The sequence below is a fragment of the Ruditapes philippinarum genome, unplaced genomic scaffold, assembly GCF_026571515.1.
Source record: "Ruditapes philippinarum isolate M1 unplaced genomic scaffold, ASM2657151v2 ctg4325_1_1_1_1, whole genome shotgun sequence".
Taxonomy (NCBI): domain Eukaryota; kingdom Metazoa; phylum Mollusca; class Bivalvia; order Venerida; family Veneridae; genus Ruditapes; species Ruditapes philippinarum.
Genome location: NW_026864913.1, coordinates 26429 through 46508, shown reverse-complemented (window position 1 = coordinate 46508; position 20080 = coordinate 26429). Strand labels below are relative to the sequence as shown.

The 20080-nt window shown below is 32.4% G+C and overlaps 1 protein-coding gene across 1 annotated transcript; it reads left to right on the top strand.

Moving 5' to 3' along the window:
* The first annotated feature begins 472 nt into the window (after positions 1-472).
* On the top strand, positions 473-11503 carry LOC132727248 (uncharacterized). Its single transcript, XM_060712669.1, has 12 exons — positions 473-577; positions 3048-3458; positions 3624-3687; positions 4988-5573; positions 6275-6400; positions 6849-7235; positions 7545-7766; positions 8006-8049; positions 8769-8820; positions 9880-9937; positions 10898-10949; positions 11281-11503. Exons 2-12 carry the CDS (start codon positions 3100-3102, stop codon positions 11362-11364), a joined length of 2034 nt encoding a protein of 677 aa, XP_060568652.1. The 5' UTR covers positions 473-577; positions 3048-3099; the 3' UTR covers positions 11365-11503.
* The last annotated feature ends 8577 nt before the right edge of the window (positions 11504-20080 follow it).

Here is a 20080-nt window from a genome sequence, read left to right as displayed (position 1 = left end):
ATGACAGTTTTTTTTTTCAACCGACAAGAAAAGCGTTTAAATAACGTTGCTATTAGAAACTCTGAAGCAAAAACCAATTTAATAACCAAAAAAACTTGAGGGGCAAGTGGTTTGAAGTCAACGACCTTAACCACTCGGCAACGGACGCCGCCTTGTAAATATATAGTTACAATGTAGTGTGTACGAAATAAAACTACTTTTGGCATATTTTACCTTCTTTTTCTTTCATCTATCTATTATAAATGTTTTAATGTACATTTCGACTTTCTAAACTAAGCATTCTCAATACATACTTCATATTGTATATTTTCCATGTCTACATAAAGTATTTTGACAAAGAAACTGTTATATTTGTTTTCTGAAAATCCGTCACTAATACATGTAAATACATATATTCAGATTTGGTATACTTCTACCTTAAAAAGGCAGTGGTGCGATCAGATAATTTCTATTCATTATCAATTGTTTTACAGGTCTATCGACTTGAACACATGTTAGTTAATTTTCAAATATGGAACCTTTATTTCTAATTCGTTTTCTCCTCGACTTGAAGTTTAACAGACACAACATATATCATGTGAGAATATTTTCTTTAAAGCGGACTATCTTTACTCATACTCAAATCTACGTTTGCTTTCAATTAAACCGTTGAATATTTTCTGTACATAAAATTTCATAGACCGAACGGAATGTTTTCGATACTTATCTGTATACGATATTGTTATGCTATAAAAATTAATTTTTTACCTATTCGAATCTGCTTATTCATCTATCTAATGTTTTGATTTTTGTCTGAACTTGTCATAAATTTGTGTCATAAAACATTATTCAAGTTATGGTTTTTATCTGTATACATTATAATGTTCCTGCTGAATGCACTAATATAAATGATTATTACTTGTCATAAAGTTGAACTACCAAAAGACAAAGTTAGAAAATGCATATGCTTTATTTGATAGTGTTTGACAAATCAACCTTTGAAGTTTCACAATAAATTTGGGCTGAGCTGCTATAAACGTCCTTAGATATGGCCCACTTTAGCTTGCACGGATATAGATTACACGTCTATTTCTAAAAGGGCATAATTCAACTGTAATACAACAGATTAGATAAAATGTTTATCGTGCAACACGTTTAAATTTAACAAAACTAAAATAAGTTAATATATCAAAATTGTCCGGGTAGATCCCTTTATTTTTCTGGTTTTTTTTTATCTGACTTTCATATTATATATTTACATAAGACTTATTTTGATGCTGGATATGACGTCATCGTGCATTGTGCATTTTTGTCGGGATAAAATTTGATTTTAGTATTATAAATCAAAATATATTGAAATGCACCAAAGAATGGCTATGATTTTTTAACAGTTGAATACCCCCACTCGGACTTTTCTTGCATGGCAGACTGGCATTTTCGTGAATTTTACCCATGCCGGAAATTTCATCTGGCATGGGGGTGCCAGATGAGTCGCATGCCAAACAACAACGTCATTTTAGCGCCATTTATGAATGAACCGCGTTAAAATGACGTCGTTTTAAAAGGGAAATATGTCTTAGGATGACGTCATTTCGCCGTTGTTATTTAAGTTGTAAGTTCATACGCTATTGTAAGAAAATAGTTATGGATGAAATGACTTTAATTTCCATGAACATATATCATATTGAGGTAAACCATTTTAAATATGAAATAATATGGCAGAATATGCAAGAAAAAATATCTTTCATATGTTTGCGGTTCGGATCGGAATATCCGTCCCTCGGGAACCCGCCCATGGGCGGTAACTCGGCAAGCCTCGTTACCGCCCAATGGGCGGGTCCCCTCGGGACGGATATTCCGGTCCGAACCGCAACATATGACAGATTAATATCTGTATATTTAAAATGCCTTACCTCAATATGATATATGTTCATCGAAATAAAGTCATTTCATCCATAACTATTTTCTTACCATAGCGTATGAACTTACAACTTAAATAACAACGGTGAAATGACGTCATCCTAAGCACATATTTCCCTTCTAAATGACGTCATTTTCACGCGGTTCATTCATAAAGTGCGGTAAAATGATGTTGTTGTTTGGCACGCGACTCATCTGGCACCCCCATGCCAGATGAAATTTCCGGCATGGGTAAAACTCACGGAAACGCCAGTCTGATATGCAAGAAATTATTATTCCCACACTCTATAAGAAATCATGATGGGAACCTTCTTGGAATTTATTTTAATGTTCCAGTGGTTACATCTTAGAAAGTCCGGATGGGATCATTCTGAAGTTTTTCCCGTTTTCAGGCTTAATCCATGCTATAATTTCTACTATTATCAGTGGTTCTACTCACGTTCCCGTTTGTCCCTCCACCAGTGAAGCTGGAACGTCGCCATATGACATATACATGTGTCGGTGTGACGTTAAACCCAAACAAATAAACGTTTCAACTATTTTGTGTGTGTTATTTATTTTACTCGTCAATAGGTAGGTATATGTAGGTCAAGGGCATTCTACTCTATACCGTATATAATGTATATATGCACAACAAATGCATTATAAAAACAAATGTATGATTTTGTGGACAATCCACATTTCTTTAATTACATATGTTACATGTTTTGGTTATTTGTACTTCTAGTTATCGTTTTCAAATTAAGGAACATATAGAAGAATAACTATGGATCTATCTTTTGACAAAAATAAATAAATAATGAAATGTATGCTTTTGTTTAATTATTTGAAAGTTGATACCTTTTCTTTTATGTCACAGATTTGGAGTTTTGTAATATTTCAATATGTTTTTCATTTAGTGAACTACTTTAAATGTGTAATACAATCATCAACACAATAAATATTTGACTTACAACGATTTTCAAATAGATAATTTGTCTGTGAAAATGCAATTATATCTTAGCAAGTATTTAAAATGATTCTAATATCTTCGCATTCATCAATCTTTAAACTCATCTCCCGGTACAAAATGAACACAAATGAATTGCCACTCTTGATTTCAAAATTTAAAGTTTCATATTCTAATAATCAATAGTTTGTATTTGTAGGTATTGCAACATGACTGTCGTTAAATATTCGTGACGTTGGCAAATATTTACAATGGCAAAATTACGAAATTGTTTGTTGTGTTTGGCTTGTGACGATGAAGTGATTGCATCTGTGTTTTGTAAGCAGTGTAAACAATATTACTGTACAGAGTGCAAGGAAGATCATTTCGTAATTCCTGAATTACAAAACCACAATCTCGTTTCTGTCGAGGAAGGGGTTTCGTTAGAAATACATATCAACTGTGAATTATGTATAAAACGGGAAAAGACTATAGATGCGTTGAAAAGATGTGTTGACTGTGGGTTACTGTTATGCCATCGATGCTCCCGCAGGCATTGTGTCAATACAAAAACGCAAACCCATACACAGGTTGATTTATCAGCACGTCCAGGCGATGATGTAGGAAATAGGTATGCATTTATAGTTAAACATTTGATCAATATGATGAATGTTATCTATAAAAAATAATTTCTGCAATTTAAAGATTATAAATCATTAAATATATGAATTTCACTTGTTCTTGTATTGTTCTAATAACATCTCATTTCTAATATCAGTTATGCGCTAATTTTCAGCAGATCGAATAGTGAGTGTGCATCATACAGTGAATTGTTAGAGACCAATTATCAAGCTCATGAGGTAAAAAAACACTTTTGCTGTAAATAAAACTTCCTTTGTTTAGATAGCATATAGATCGAGATACCGATACTTCTATATGGAACGCCGTGACTGTCTTATGTGATCAATGTTTTTGCTATCTTGTGAAACGGTGATATTATTTTGTCGTTTGTGAATGCCGACATGTGCAATTTACACCATGTCTTGTCAAATGGTCATACTGACTTGTCCAAACAGCATGTTAACTTGTCAAATTATCATGATGGCATGCGCAGACAGCATGGTGACTTGCCAAAGTATCGTTATGACTTGTGTAAACAACATATTAACTTGTCAAATTATAATGATGACTTGTGCAAACGCCATGTTAACTTGTCAAAGTATAATGATGACTTGTGCAAACGCCATGTTAACTTGTCCAAGTATCGTGATATGTGCAAAAAGACATGTTTACTTGTCAAAATTTCATAATGACATATGCAAACAGCATGTTATTATGATGACTTGTGCAAACAATATGTTAACTTGTCAAAGTTATGCACATGTCATCACGATAATTCGGCAAATTAAGGTGCTGTTTGCACATGTCATCATTAAATCTAGACAAGTTAACATGTCCTTTGCACATGCCATCACGATTCTTTAACATGTTGACATGTTGTTTGCACAAGTCATCGCGGTACTTTGAAAAATTAACATGTTGTCTGCACATGTCATGATAATTTGACAAGTTAACATGCTGTTTGACAAGTCAGCATGGTCCTTTGACAAGACATGGTGTAAATTACACATGTTAACACGCTTAAACGGCAAAATAATATCATCGTTTCACAAGATAGCAAACAGATTGATCACATTAGACAGACATGGCGTTCCATTCTTCTGTTTCTTTTATCTTCACATTTTCTCATGTAAAATGAAAAATCAGTAAGCAAATGTGCGAAACAGATGTCACACAAGCAACAGGTTTTTGTAATGGGATAACAACTTATATTCTATTCATATATGTGCTTATAATAATTAAACTCTATGAGGTTTAAAAAACAATTGTACATTTATTGTTCTGCTCCAGTGCGGTATTTAAAGCAAGGACGGACACCACAAATCTTCCCCTACATATAAAGCTGAGGAATCGCCATTTGACTTTTACAATATAGGTGTGTTCTAATAGCTAATAAACAAAAACAAACAAACAAAGAAACAAACAGACTTTAATGAGTCAAAATTGACTAATAAATTTCAAAAATAATTTCACAATTTGATAAAACAAAACTAACAAAATTTCGTTTTATGAAAAAATAATATTTTCTTTTTTAAACAGGTCAGTTGCAGTGGTATGAACGTTGAAACTGCGTATTACATTCGCTTCGTTCTTCTCCTTATCAAAGGTGGAACGCGTGTTCTTAGAAACTTAATGGTCATGTGTTTAGAGAAAAAGAAAATAACCCTTGAACATTTTCTCAGGTCCTATCAAAATTCAATTCAAGCATCACAATACGTCAAACGAGAGCAGATGGAAGTTTTGTATCCAGAGTCACCGAAGACTTCAGACATAAGGGAATGGGATATACAACTCCTATGTTTCATTTTAATAGAGTATTTTAAGCAAGAATTGAATACTCCGGAGCAGCTTGCTGTCAAGAAAATAAGAGAAATGCGGAATGATTTCTACGCACATTACGCTAAAGCTTGTATTGACAGAAATACGTATTATTCGCTATGGAGTGAACTTTCATTGATAATGACAACAATGGGCGCAAAGATGCCGAAGTCTGAAAAAGAAAAGAACGACAATCTGATAAGTAAACTATGCAGTGCAAAGCTGGACATTAATTCTGCAACTATGGAAATAAGGAAACTGAACAATTCAGACGACTTTATTAATAACATAAAACAATGTCTCAACAGTAAGTATGATACAAAACAACCTGATAATTAACATAACCAATGCAATAGTAACATACTAATAATTAAACTTTCGGTACTCACTATGTCTTAGTAAACTGACATAATTTATTGTTGGAAAATTTTGCCCTCTGACTTTCAAAAAGGGGAATAGAAAAAAAAGGAAATATAGAAATATCTTGATAAAAAGTTATAGACTTATACATGTACATCTGTCTGTCCTTCTGTCACACTTGTGTCTGGACCATAACTCAGCCATTCACCAAGGGATTTTAAAATAAGTAAGCACAAATGTTTACCTATATACTTCCAAGGTCAAGGCCCAAAGTCGATATTGTCTGATGAACTGTTTATTTTGTGTTAAGTCCATATGGTTGGTCCACCAAGGAATTTTGAAATAATCTGGCACAAATTGAAATTTTAAATGGTTTTTAAATTGTAATCTTACAGACCGTCTTTCTATTGGCAGATTTCCTATATTTATGTCATGAATTAACTGACCATAAGAATTTAAAGTGCAGAACACTCATAAACTTCAACCGGAATTGCTATTTTTTAGAATTTCTTTATGTCTGTTTTGTTAGAAAAAAAGTATTTTGAAACAGGAAAAGGTCGTTTCAAATTTGAAAATGGTTTCGTTGGTACGTCTTTAAAACTTTTTTACATAAGGAATGGTTTGTGTATTGTTAGTTTTTGTTTGCAGATGTTCTTGGCACGAATCTGCATATTATCAAACAGGATTTAACTGAAATAAAAGACGCCTTGAAAACTTTGATAGTTTCAAGAAAGGAAGAAACAAGTGAGCAAAAGCATGCAAAAATTGTGAACAGTAAGTCATTATATTACGAGTTTTATGTAAAACTTTATAAAGATGCGCTGTTCTTTGACGCTGTGTGACGCCATTTTCGAACGGACGTCCGTAACGTGACGTCATTTACGTGACGTCATAGGTGATGACGTCAAAATTGTGTACATAGTACGATTCAATTTGAAATAATCTGTTTTCACAACATTTAAAGTTTCATTTTAAACGGACCAGTAGTTTTGACGCTATTGAATTAGTTTACGAATTTATTGATGCACTATCGTATAGAACATGTATTAAATTGAATCGTTTATAGGCACATGTTTTTTTTTAAATGAATGGAGTTAATCTTTTAAATCATGCTTTACACTTTCATATTTAGATGTAAGAGAAATTAAATTGCTTTAACACTTTGAAATTATAAATATACGCATAAATTGAAGTTGTCATTGTACCGTGCTTTAACTTTTAGCGGTGTATGGAGCTGTTCATGTCTATGCCAGGACACAGAACATTGTTGAAAAAGCTGAAGCTCAGCTCCTTGCAGCATCAAATCAAAGCACCGACGGAACTGAAGTAACAGCAAACAAAGAGCTTACTGAAAATTTCAACAAACTCAAAGAAGACATTGAAGAAACTGGGGTGAATTTAACCAGAGGAGATCGGGGCTCTATAATATTGACATTTGAAAGTCATTCTGCCCATGCTTTATTAAAACTTATAGAGTTTTTTGAAAGTACGCGCCTGAAAACCCACCTGCAAGATTTATCCCAAAACCTGCAAAACATATTGGGAGAAAAGATTAATCTAACTGCATACATTCTTCGTGACTCGCTGTTTGAAGCATTAAGGCAGATGAGTATGTATTGAATTAAATCCTATTCCATTACGATAGACATAATATCTTACTAGTATAATCATACTCACTCATTATAGGAAACTAATTTTCTATATATATATATATATATATATATATATATATATATATATATATATATATATATATATATATATATATATATATATATATATATATATATGTGTGTGTGTAGAAGAAAAATTTATCTATGTATGGACATAATTTGTCGTGTATATTAATCTATATTAAGCCATGAAATATGTTAACATCAATTAAATATATTTCTCTTCTATCTCGTTACATCGGAAGAATGCCAAACGCACGAAGGAACTGTTTGGTTCAATATGAAATGTACAGGAATCGAAGGTCTTCAGCATGCTTTGACAATGTTTGAAGAAGGGGGAGCCTCAAAATATTTAAACAAGATGTCAGAGATTCTTACACACAGCATTGGTGAAACTATCACTTTAGAAAAAACCATTGATATTGAACATTTACAACGTGTCATATTCATCACAACGGAACAACTTGGTAATTTATTTCATAATTATGTGTTTAATTACTTAAAACTTATGAAAATCATTTTTAACAATAGAATTAAGACATTCTCCAAACTGTGTATAGTCAAATTCTATAGTGTATCATGCTGACATAATTACTTTAAACTTATAAAAATCATTTATAACAATAGAATAAAGACATTCTCCAAACTGTGTAAAGTCAAATGTTATAGTGTATCATGCTGACATATACTTTAATTATTTCTTTAGCATTGCCAAATCGCAGTAGATTCATAGTAGACAGTGCTGAAAATGTAAGTTCAAAAGTGTTATTTTACCAAGTCAACGCAACACTTGGCAAAAATGGAGTTTAATTGTTTTAATTTTAATATTTAAAGAAATATCATTAGATTTAAAAGAAGTTGAATCTCTTCCATTACAGCTTATCAGAAACTATAGACTGATTGCAAGTTGTATTTTATTGACTTTGTTTTTACGATATTATTCAAAGGAAATTCGTTCTGCGTAATATTATATATTCCATAAAAGTTTAGTAATACTATATAAGCGAATATCACTTTATTTGTGTTTGGCATTTAGTACTCATTTAGAGTTATTCATATACTTCTTCCGGTTTGTACTTAGATATTGTTTGTTGACAAAGAATTATTCAAAATAACCGTTATGAAAGAAATAAATATGTTTGGCATGTTACTTAAGAGCTAATGACGCATGCACACAATGCTTTACAGTTACACCCTACTGCAATGGAAAGATATTTTTGTCCGGAACATGTTTATTTCTGTTTACATACAATGTTCATGTTTGTTAAATAACAGAAACATGGTAAATTTCAAATCTTTTGAGAATCTAAAATAAGATTACGGAAACAATATAATTTTACCCTTTATACATATATAAATATTTATAATAAATATGAGATGCAGCTTTATATCCTTTAAATATTTTTGATTGTCATGTGATACGGCTTTTGCACATACGCTTGCTAATACTATTGTGTTACATTCTGCAGGGCGAAATCACCAAAAGAGCTAAAATAGCAAGTCAGAATGTAAATGATGATGGTAACATTTTTGTTTTAATTTTTCTATAACAATTGCATTTGGTGATATGGATAGCTCATTTTCAGTATATTTCATATCGAAAGGACTTAAAACCTCATGAAATACTCAAATTCTTAATCATTATGGTTTCATAGTTTGGGGAACTTTCTGTTGAGTTAAATCATATACACATACATGCACAATGCTTTACATAGAGTATAGGTATTAGTTACCTGCACTACAGAGCATGCCTATGAAATGGCTCATTTTTGCTGGGGTTTACTTTTTGTGACGGCAGAGAAAGGGGAAGCGACAGAAATATCATATTCAGATGCTCGTTCATTGGTTACTTTTTTCTGGGGTTTCATATTGTAACAACAGTGAACGTGTTTTTATGTTAAACGATAAACTATGCCCCTCGTACAAATCTGATAGCCACGTGTTTTGGTGCTCTTTCTATAAAAATCTGGAAAAAAAATCGGAAGCATTAATCACAACAAAATTACAAGAGAATTGCAGACTACATGAACACGACTTAAACGTCCGTGTTTGGCTAATGTGAACGATTGGGATTATTAATGAAATCAAAGATCGAGCATTATTAACGTTTTTTTTTCAAACTGCTTAAGACTATATGAAAGCGCCAAAGAGTCCACCCTTAGTGTTCTATAAAAGATAACTTACAAAAATAATAAGAAATTCAAACCAAATTTTGAATTCCTTTTGGGAAAAGAAAAAATAGCAAGAACTTAATTATAATATCACAATTAAGAAACAAATTAGAAACCTTATTAGGACTTTGTGTGTCCTAATAAGGTACCAGTATTTTGAAAAGCATAATTTGAACGAAATCTCAATAACGACTTGATAAGCAGAAAAGACCCTTTAGAATTTTGTGACTCATAAGAAGTTACAAAAGCCCTAATTACGCTTATATAACTTTTTTAGTAGGGCTACAAAGTCCTAATTAGGCTCTATTTAACTCCTAAGTAGGAGTAAGTTTCTTTTCATATAACATTAAAGTTAGCACGAAAACACTTCACGCGTTTACTTTTATTTACTTTTTCTATCTTATTTCAGACGAAAAGAGTGCCACTCGGGATAAATTAGAGACATATGTTGCAAACAGATCGAAATCGTTTGTACTCTATTTTCTATATATTCCATTTAAATGTTTTTTAAACGCCCGAAAAAATGTTCTGTATGTAACGTTTTGCACCTGGACGTACGTCCGTCCGGGATATCATTGAATGATTAATGCGCTTCATTCCATTCATAATCTAGAGTCATAAAAAGAAGGAAACCGCATTCACAGTGGGTTTAACATTGTTTAAGTAGAATTCATCTCTTCTCTTCATATGAAAAAATCTTAAAGGATGAATGTGGTTTCCTTTAGGGTTTTAGGGATCAAAGAAGATAAAAGATATAATTACATAACGTCAACTAAGAAAGAAGGCACGCACATCCGTCTGTTAGAAATTTTTTGCTGTTCTGTATCTTAAAGAGCCGAAAATTCTTTGCATAATGAGACCATGCACAGAGCACAAGTTTGGTAATTCTTAGGTCAAGGCTAAAGCCACAATTTATAATTCTGTACGAATCGAAAACATTCACGACCGCTCTGCATCTTTTGAGCCAATAAAATTAGATTAAAACAATGTGGCAGAAATACAAATGTGTTAATAATAATGACAAGAAAGTGTGCAGAACGTGTTTTCGGCCATCCTCAGATTAAAATTGATACTCCCCGTAATCCACTAAATTAAATAGAATTATAATAAAAGGAAAACAGGACTGCTATAAAAGTGATAAAAATCATGTTCCACGGATCAATAATTGCCCGGCCCCGAGGCTCACTTACAAACTTTATACATTCAACATTTCCTTCTATCAAATTTGTGCTAATTTAATGATTATTATTGATTACTTTAAGAAATTTTAAGTCATGTGGTGCTCTTGTTCAAATAATGGAAATAATGTTTTTTTTATTTAAGGCCTGCAAAATGCTTATTTCTCAAATGTTCACCTAATCTTGGAAAGAATTTCAATTCTTTATTTGAACATGAACATTTATAAAACCTATATTACTTTATTACAGATATCCAGAAACAGGAAAAGATTATAACGTTTATTTGGAAAAGATTGAAAATGTAAGTTAAACATTGTATTTTTATCAAATAGCACATATAGAATTCAAGAAATAGTCCTCTCAGGGAAAAAAAGTACAGTATCGCGCTAATTTGTTTTCAAGCGGACAAAAATTGGAATCACCTTAAGCCTATGTCCTTTAACGTCGTAGTCATAAGATTATTCGAGTTATGAAATGAAGGAAGTTTATTCGAAAGGAAACGTTAGGATTAGGTAGCGGTTGTCTTTTTTCTTAAATCGATAAATTTTAAAATTTGATTTATTATATGATAATAGAGAAACCATTATTAAATATTACATTAAAGTATCTTTTTTTCTTTTTTTATAATAAAGGATCGGCCAGGTAAACCAGAAGCGTTAGAGATCTCCAGTGACAAGGTCCTAAAATTAGTTTTGCGACGTTTAAGATGGCGGTAAATTCGATCTTGACTGCAAGAAAAATCCTTTTGTCTTTCTTTTCTTTTGTAAAGAGCAGAGGAAAGATGTTGATCTAATACATTTGTCATTCATAAGATATACAGCATCATTAATTCTATTCTAAGTTTCTTAATAAATTATATTAAATCATGTATAAAAAGTAAACATTACCCGTCATTTTCTTTGACTTATCCGGTAAACATGTACACTGCCTACAAACCGGGTAGCTATATTACTACTAGACAAAATCAATAGATGCATAAATTTCCGAAAAGTCCACCTGGTTGATGTCAATGTTTAATGTTTAAGGACATATATTTTCTTACGATTGTGATCGTTTTACTCATGTACAGACTGTCTGAAGCCTATCAGACGTACCAAGACCATCCGCCATTTTTTCCGGGTTTAATATACCTAGCCCTATAAATAGAATTTTGTTTTCATGAAACCCGAAACCAGTGTGAAGGCTCTTACGGGGTAAACAATATTCGGACTGTTTTTCGTTAAGAAGATATATTTGCTCTTTTGCTCAGAAAGGAGTGTAATTCACGAAACCGGGCTGATTCTTAGCATTTTGGGAAAAGCTAATGCTTGTAATTAATGAACGATTATTTTAAGATAGTTTGTACATGGTTATTTTGTATCAATCGAAATAATTAAAACTGTTCTATATAAAAATGTTGTATCAAAATAGATATAACCTGTGGGCCAAGTATATGTTAAAATATATTTTTCATAGCCAGGCATCATTGAATGGAAGCAAAACAAATATTAGTGCATTGCTTTATTATATAAGAATGTTAACAATTTCATCTTTTCATCACGTATGTTGTAAAAACGTATCCAAAAATAAGTTGTTAGTTCCGACATTATTTTTTCTTCAAAAATAAGATAACTAACCAAAAACCATGTGTGAAAAACAATACTATATACTTACTTGTGTTTTCTTTTAAATATAAATAAATATATATATCCTGTCCAACATTTCAACTTTAAAGCACTTTTCAGTATTCCTTGAGAACGAATAAAAGTTTTATTTTTAAAATGAAATTAAAAACAATAAATTAGTATTTTTGATATTGTTTTAAATTGTAATGGTATTGATTTGATAGTTTATTATGTCTCGTATGACTTTAAAATCCTTATCATATTAAAAAGTCTACTTCACTTAATTTTTTTCTGAAATTATTTGTTTTCTTAGTACGAGGGGTGTTCAAAAATTAATGTTACTCGGGTTCTATTTCGTGGTAATCGTGCTATATAAAATCAAATCCAATCCTATACATATCGATAGCGTGATACCTGAATAGTAGTATTGGTATCGCTAACAATTACACTAACCTTGGTACTGTGAACATTGTTTTGCAGAGTGCTCGTTACAAACACACAAATATGTTTGGGAAGTGAACTGAAAACGTGTATGAAATTACGTCCTATATCAAAGGTAGGTCTCTGTTTGGCTTAAATAGAGGGAAATAAGAATCCTTAAAGAAAGTCCAACACGGCAAATTTGAAAATGTTGTAGGCTTGGCTTGATTGAGCATGGTCATGGGCGGTACTATCAAACTGCCGTCCACGCCACCTAGCACCGGCTTAAGCAGAATTCAACATTTAACATGAACTTGTCAAGATTAGAAATTTGAAACATCCGCAGATGTGTTCATATGGCGGTCATCATGGAACGTTCAATGTGACACGTTAGTGCCATTCCATGAAAAGCCGACGGATATATTCATCGCCAGGTGTGTTATTTATGAGGAGGGTCAAATGGCGTATATGACTGTTGTTTGTGGGTAAGTTGGTGAATTTGAGTCGGGACACTAGCAGCTGAAAGATGCTGCTCACACAGACCACCCTGCAACAACAACGACAAAACATTACATTGAAAGAATTCGACAAATCCTGAAGAAAGACGCAAGGTACACTGTCAGGCAGTTAGCTGGAATGACAAACTTGCCTTTAGCACGTGTTCATTGCATTTTGAAGAAACATCTTGGGCTAAGATTAATGCTAGGTGGATACAACATTTACTAACTGACGACCAAAAGAGGTCCCGAGTTGAAAAGGCCAAATTTATTTTTGAAAAAAAAAAACCCGAAATTCAGCAAAAAGGCTTTTCGCAATTTGGTCACAGGTGAAGAAAGATGGGTGTATTTTTTCAAACCCAAACGAAAATGCTCTTATCAAATCTGGGCCATCAAAACGCAAGGCGTTCTAGCATTGCTAACAAGAATACGACCCGTGAGAAAGCGTTTGTATGTAATATTCTTTGATAACAAGAGCCAGTCGTGCAAATTCCTGTGCCGAAAGTTAGAACTGTGACAGGCAAGTTCTATATAGAAGTTTTACTTCGCAAACTTAAGTAAAACTATAAACGCCGCCGCCCACATACATGTTTGAAGTATCTCATACTCTTGCATGACAATGCGCCAGCTCACAAGGCATGAATTGTAACGCAGTTTTTGAAAGCGGAAAAGGTCACTGTCCTCACCCACACCGCTTTTTTCACGAAAAACTAGCCCCCTGTGACTATTTCTTGTTTCCCAAACTAAAATTTCACCTGTCTAGAAAAAAGATACAAGTCAAGAAATGCTCTGGGCTCTGCCATTTACCAGTATCTTATGAGTATACCCAATAAACAGTACGAAAACTGTTTCAATCAAAGGGCTGCGAGCTCTGTGGTATTTTCTGATCTTTGCAATCTAAAATCATACTGTATATCTGTATGTATTTTCCTGTATCAGTTTATTTTGAAATACTATAATTCATCTTGCAGGGCACCGATTTGCTGCGAGTGCGTTTAGATATTTTGCCATGACAGTTTTCATTTTGATACGTTTTCCAACTTTTGCATTACCAGAGTTTCTACTTGCATCATGAAATCATTTATGTTTATTTTTTTCTTTATGACAGCCACTCTAGATCCTTGTATAGCCTGCCTAATTCTTTAAAAAACATCGTCTAAAAATTAATTGCCACGACAGAGATTTGAACTCCAGACCTCTCACATTGTAAACGAGCGTGTAACTCCTCGCCACGGTGATGTTTTATGAAATAAAGTCTGAATAAAACCATACCATTCTAACTTTAGAATTTCAATTAATAGTTTGTAATTCTTATTATTTTCTAGGTAAACATGTTGTTTAACATGGATGTTAATGATTTGGCGAAAATCTTCTCGCCCAAACAGTCCGACATGTATATATTTCACTACTCGACAGTCAGATTTATTTGTGTAATAAGCGCAAGTCTTCGGTAATCGACAGCTCTAAAATAGCATTTTGTTTACGTGGATTAAATTATCGGGTGCTTTACTAATGATAGAAATTGGAAATTGATTATCGATCGTCGACTGCCTTAAATTTGTCCCTGTCCTAGAGTCAACATCCTTACTTTATTTAAACTTTAAATGCGTGGTAATTTGATGGATACTTGTAACAAAATAATAATATTTCTTCCTTTTACATCGCTGGTTTTAAGCTGTTTTGAGAACTACTTGTTGTTAGGTTTGTCGGGAAAAACTGTGCCTGAGATAGAATGTCAGCATTGTATTTCCTGATATACAAAAAAGTGGATTGATCAGCTGAAAAACGTGCATTAGGGTAGAGGGGGAGTACTTTGAGGGGCAGGCAAGCTAAAATAATCTTAACTACTTATATCAAAGAGAAAACACAAAAGTAAACTTTAATTTTGGAACCACCCTTACTAGATATATTAAACTTTCGTAATCGATTTGGTCTAATTTTAAAATATGTTTATATTTGTCATCTGTTTATATTTTGAACGATCTTTATATTGTCCAACAATATTGACCTGGCACTTCATTAACTTTCGTAAAGGTCATATGAATAAATACTGACCTGTATCTATCGAATATATCGATATATTTGCTAACCTCACTCGTCAGTGAGGTGTGGTATATTGGTATAGATGTCGGACTACCAATCTGATGGTCTCTGGTTCGATTCCTTACCAACACCACGTTATTTTTTTTATAATTTACTTGCAAGAATTAATTTGAAATCGTTTTATTCAGAACGTCTGGTTTTAGAATACCTCTTAAGTGGTGTTTTATATACAAATATATTTTTTATTTCATTACCGTATCTTTCTTTCAACGGTTCTTTTTGTAACATTATGCAACTGTATACATGTATGCTTTAGCACATACACGCTATAAAGGCATATATTAAAATACTACATAGATAGTACACACATAAAAGGTGTGCAATAGTTTAAAGAGAATGGCAATTTTAAAATGAAATAATATAAAAAAAATAAATCGGTGAAATTGGGTTCGAACCTACCAGTTTATGTCTGCATTCTTCAAGTTAGTCCAACTTATTAGACTTGTCAAAGAGACACCGAGATAATTTTGGACGGGCGCTGTCTTTTTCCAAGTCCAACCACGAACTGCATTTTTATGCACGGACGCTTCCCAATTAGAAGTTGTTGGGAGCGAAAACTAGAAAAGTTTCAAAGAAACGGTCTACATTACCTGAAAGAAAATCGTTTTTTATGCAAGGTTCCAAATTATCATACTTCAAAGTCGAACAGAAGTCTAAATATTCCACTTTAATTTTTTAATCGTTGAAAATTATTGAAAGCGGCCATATTGGAAAGCGGTGTCATGGTAAAATTGTAAATTTCCATGGTGTAACACAGGTATCGGCGGCAATCGATTGTATTTGCCAAGCTTTATTATATAATTTGTTTATGTTATTAATATGAATTATATCAGGAATAACTCTTTTATTCACACACAAATATTTCAGCATTAAAAAGAGGTGAAAAAGAAATTCTGATAACCTTACTTAGAAATTAAATAGTTTATGATGTCCGATGTCAGATCATACTGCATTTAAGTCCGTTTAAATTGTCAAATTAGATATTATTAAGTTGGATTTTTTAACATCTGTGATCATTAGGTGAAATTTCGGAACTACCTTTTTATTTTATAACCCTGCCATGATTTCCCACATACGAAAATACAATGTAATTGTAGGTACATCTTAATGAATTATATTAATACTATACATGATGAAGCAAAGAGGAATTTCAATTTATATTACACTCCATATCAATTTCTAGTTAACACCGCTTCATGATATGTAATCGTCGATAAAAATCAATAAATCTGCCACGACAGCATAATTTACCGTTATTGATTTACTGTATAGAGTTGCGGATACCGTTAATATACGTACCTGGTTCAGGTGAGTGCTTTGGGGCCAATGGTTCAAATTATAGCTTTGTGGTCAAAATTAGTCCAACTAATTAGACTTGTCAAAGAGACACCGAGATAATTTTGGACGGGCGCTGTCTTTTTCCAAGTCCAACCACGAACTGCATTTTTATGCACGGACGCTTCCCAATTAGAAGTTGTTGGGAGCGAAAACTAGAAAAGTTTCAAAGAAACGGTCTACATTACCTGAAAGAGAATCGTTTTTTATGCAAGGTTCCAAATTATCAGACTTCAAAGTCGAACAGAAGTCTAAACATTCCACTTTAATTTTTTAATCGTTGAAAATTATTGAAAGCGGCCATATTGGAAAGCGGTGTCATGGTAAAATTGTAAATTTCCATGGTGTAACACAGGTATCGGCGGCAATCGATTGTATTTGCCAAGCTTTATTTTATAATTTGTTTATGTTATTTATATGAATTATATCAGGAATAACTCTTTTATTCACACACAAATATTTCATCATTAAAAAGAGGTGAAAAAGAAATTCTGATAACCTTACTTAGAAATTAAATAGTTTATGATGTCCGATGTCAGATCATACTGCATTTAAGTCCGTTTAAATTGTCAAATTAGATACTATTAAGTTGGAATTTTTAACATCTGTGATCATTAGGTGAAATTTCGGAACTACCTTTTTATTTTATAACCCTGCCATGATTTCCCACATACGAAAATACAATGTAATTATAGGTACATCTTAATGAATTATATTAATACTATACATGATGAAGCAAAGAAGAATTTCAATTTATATTACACTCCATATCAATTTCTAGTTTATTATCTTTAAAAGAAATTGAGGACGGTTGTGTAGGGGAAGAAGTTCAAAACAACCAAAAATAACTTTAAAATTCTGAAAAAAAAATCTTAAAATTTCAAACTATAAAATGGAATTTCAGACAGTCCTCAGTAAAATACAATTGTCGCACAGATATGACGGGGTTTATGATAAAAACGCAGCAAGCGGAAATTTAGTGACCGTTATTTAGACGTTGAATAGCATAACAATGTAAGACAGATGGGAGAAATGTTAGAACGACTGTCGCAAAAGGACACCAAAACCTCTGATACCCATTTAAAATTCCATGTTATCTAGTTCCCGCTTTTCATTGAACGGCACCTCGAATGTGTCACATTGAAAGTTCCATGATTACCGCCGTATTATGTACACATCTGTGGATGTTGATTAAAAATTTCAACATTATTATGTTTAAGTGATCAATTATGTTTAAACCGGCAAAAGGGAGCACTTGCACCTACCAGAGCCGTCTTTGGCACTCATGTGTATTTATGTTTCGATTTTGCAGTTTCAGGCGTTTTTGGTGGGGCTTTTTTTGGAGGGTGGATACATGTATGTGGATAAGTTTTTTCTGTTTTCATAACATTTCTTTGCTTGCTTGCCGAACCTTGTATTGATAATCATTATCTGTTTGTCACGGTTCGGTATACATGTATACAATATGATAAACAAGATGAACAAGGAAAGGCGGCGTTCAATGAACGCAACCCCCACACGACCCAGGAACAAGAACCATTGGCAAGGAGCCCAGGAGGACCCTAAATTAAAACGGGACAGGGCGCAAGGGAGAGCACGGTCAGGCTTATCACTAAAATGTAACTGAGAAGGAGATCAAAGAAAATAAATAAATGAATGATTAATAGGACCACTAAGTTAACGGGCACAGGGGAAGGGGATAGGAAATTCGGGGAAGGGGGAGGGGGCGAAATAAAGAAATAAAACTAGTGGCAAAGGGAAGTTACTTACCAAAGACGAGAAAACAACAAGGGACACAAACAAAAGTGTCACCAAAACAGTATGAAACAGGACCACTAAGTTAACGGGCACATATGCCACTTTTTTACAATCACATCTTTTTAGCAGGAATTAGATATATTTACATTCAGACATTATATAATAAAGGAATCAGATTTGTAAAAGATATTATAAATGAACAGGGTAACTTTGTAGATTTGATATATTTAGAACAGGTCACAGGTAAACCTGTGAACTTTTTACAGTATCATAGTTTAAAACAGGCAATAAAAATGTACATGCAAAAGTTAAATATTTTTATTAGTAACAATTTGCTTAATGTTCAATATCCTATAACAAATTGTTATGTTAAACCTATTTTAACTATGAATAACAATAAGAAATATGTTTATGAAATTATAGCTAAAAATTCAGACATACCTACAAGTCAAGAAAGGTGGAACACTTGTTTTAAAGATAATAACATTAATTGGCAGTTAATATATAGTTATGTTTTCAAATGTTCTAAAGATTCATATATTCAGTGGTTCCAAACACGAATTATTCATAGAACTTTAGCTACAAACTCACTTTTGTTTAAAATGAAAATTGTTGACAATAAAATGTGTACTTTTTGTAAATGCTGTGAAGAAACACTTTTACATTTATTTTGGGAATGCCAGAAAATTCAAAGCCTATTTCAATACCTTAGAGAAAACTTACATAATTTTGATGATGTTCTTTGTTGTAAATCATTCATATTAGGTACAGAAACTAAAGATTTTAAATATGACATATTGTTTCTAGAATTGAAAAGATATATTTATTTGTCTAAGAGAAAAAACTTTTTACCTACATGGATTGGTTTTAAAAATAGTTTGAAATTAGCATGGAATATCTATAGAAATACACATTTGACAGATGATGAAAATAATAGATGGTCAATTATAAGATCCTTAATTGCTTAAACTACACTTAATATGTGAAACAAAACTTTACCTCGTAACAGATTGTTTAATTGTTTATTAATAAGTAGTATTTTTATTGGTAAAATATTTTTGGAAAATAGATGGGTTTATTGTATGTATGTTGTTTATATTTATATGCAAAATATATACTGTAGATGTATTTGACAATATTTACATGAAAATAATTATTTTGCAACATGTATATTGTATATTAACAATGTAAGGTATGATGGAGGATGACCCCGACCCCCTCATACCTATTACGGGGTAAATAAACGGGGTTACCCAGATGGGGCCTCAAAAAAAAAAAATAAAAAAAAAAGTTAACGGGCACAGGGGAAGGGGATAGGAAATTCGGGGGAGGGGGCGAAATAAAGAAATAAAACTAGGGGCAAAGGGAAGATACTTACCATAGACGAGAAACAACAAGGGACACAAACAAAAGTGTCACCAAAACAGTATGAAACAACAAGACATACACCTTATACATTTATAAGTCTCTTAATCTTTTCATTTGTAAATTCTGATCTTCTCAATGACTTTTTTTTAATATCCTCTACTTGAAATTTATTTCAATTAAAATATGTGACCCTTCCTTTATAGTTGCACAGCATATGGCTGGATCACAATAAAGTTCCTTTTTAGTAAATTAATAAAGTATGTCAAGAAGACATTTAACTTTATCAATAGGTTTAATATGGTATTATATATCGGCAATCGGTGAAAAAAAGCTCTTGAAATATTATT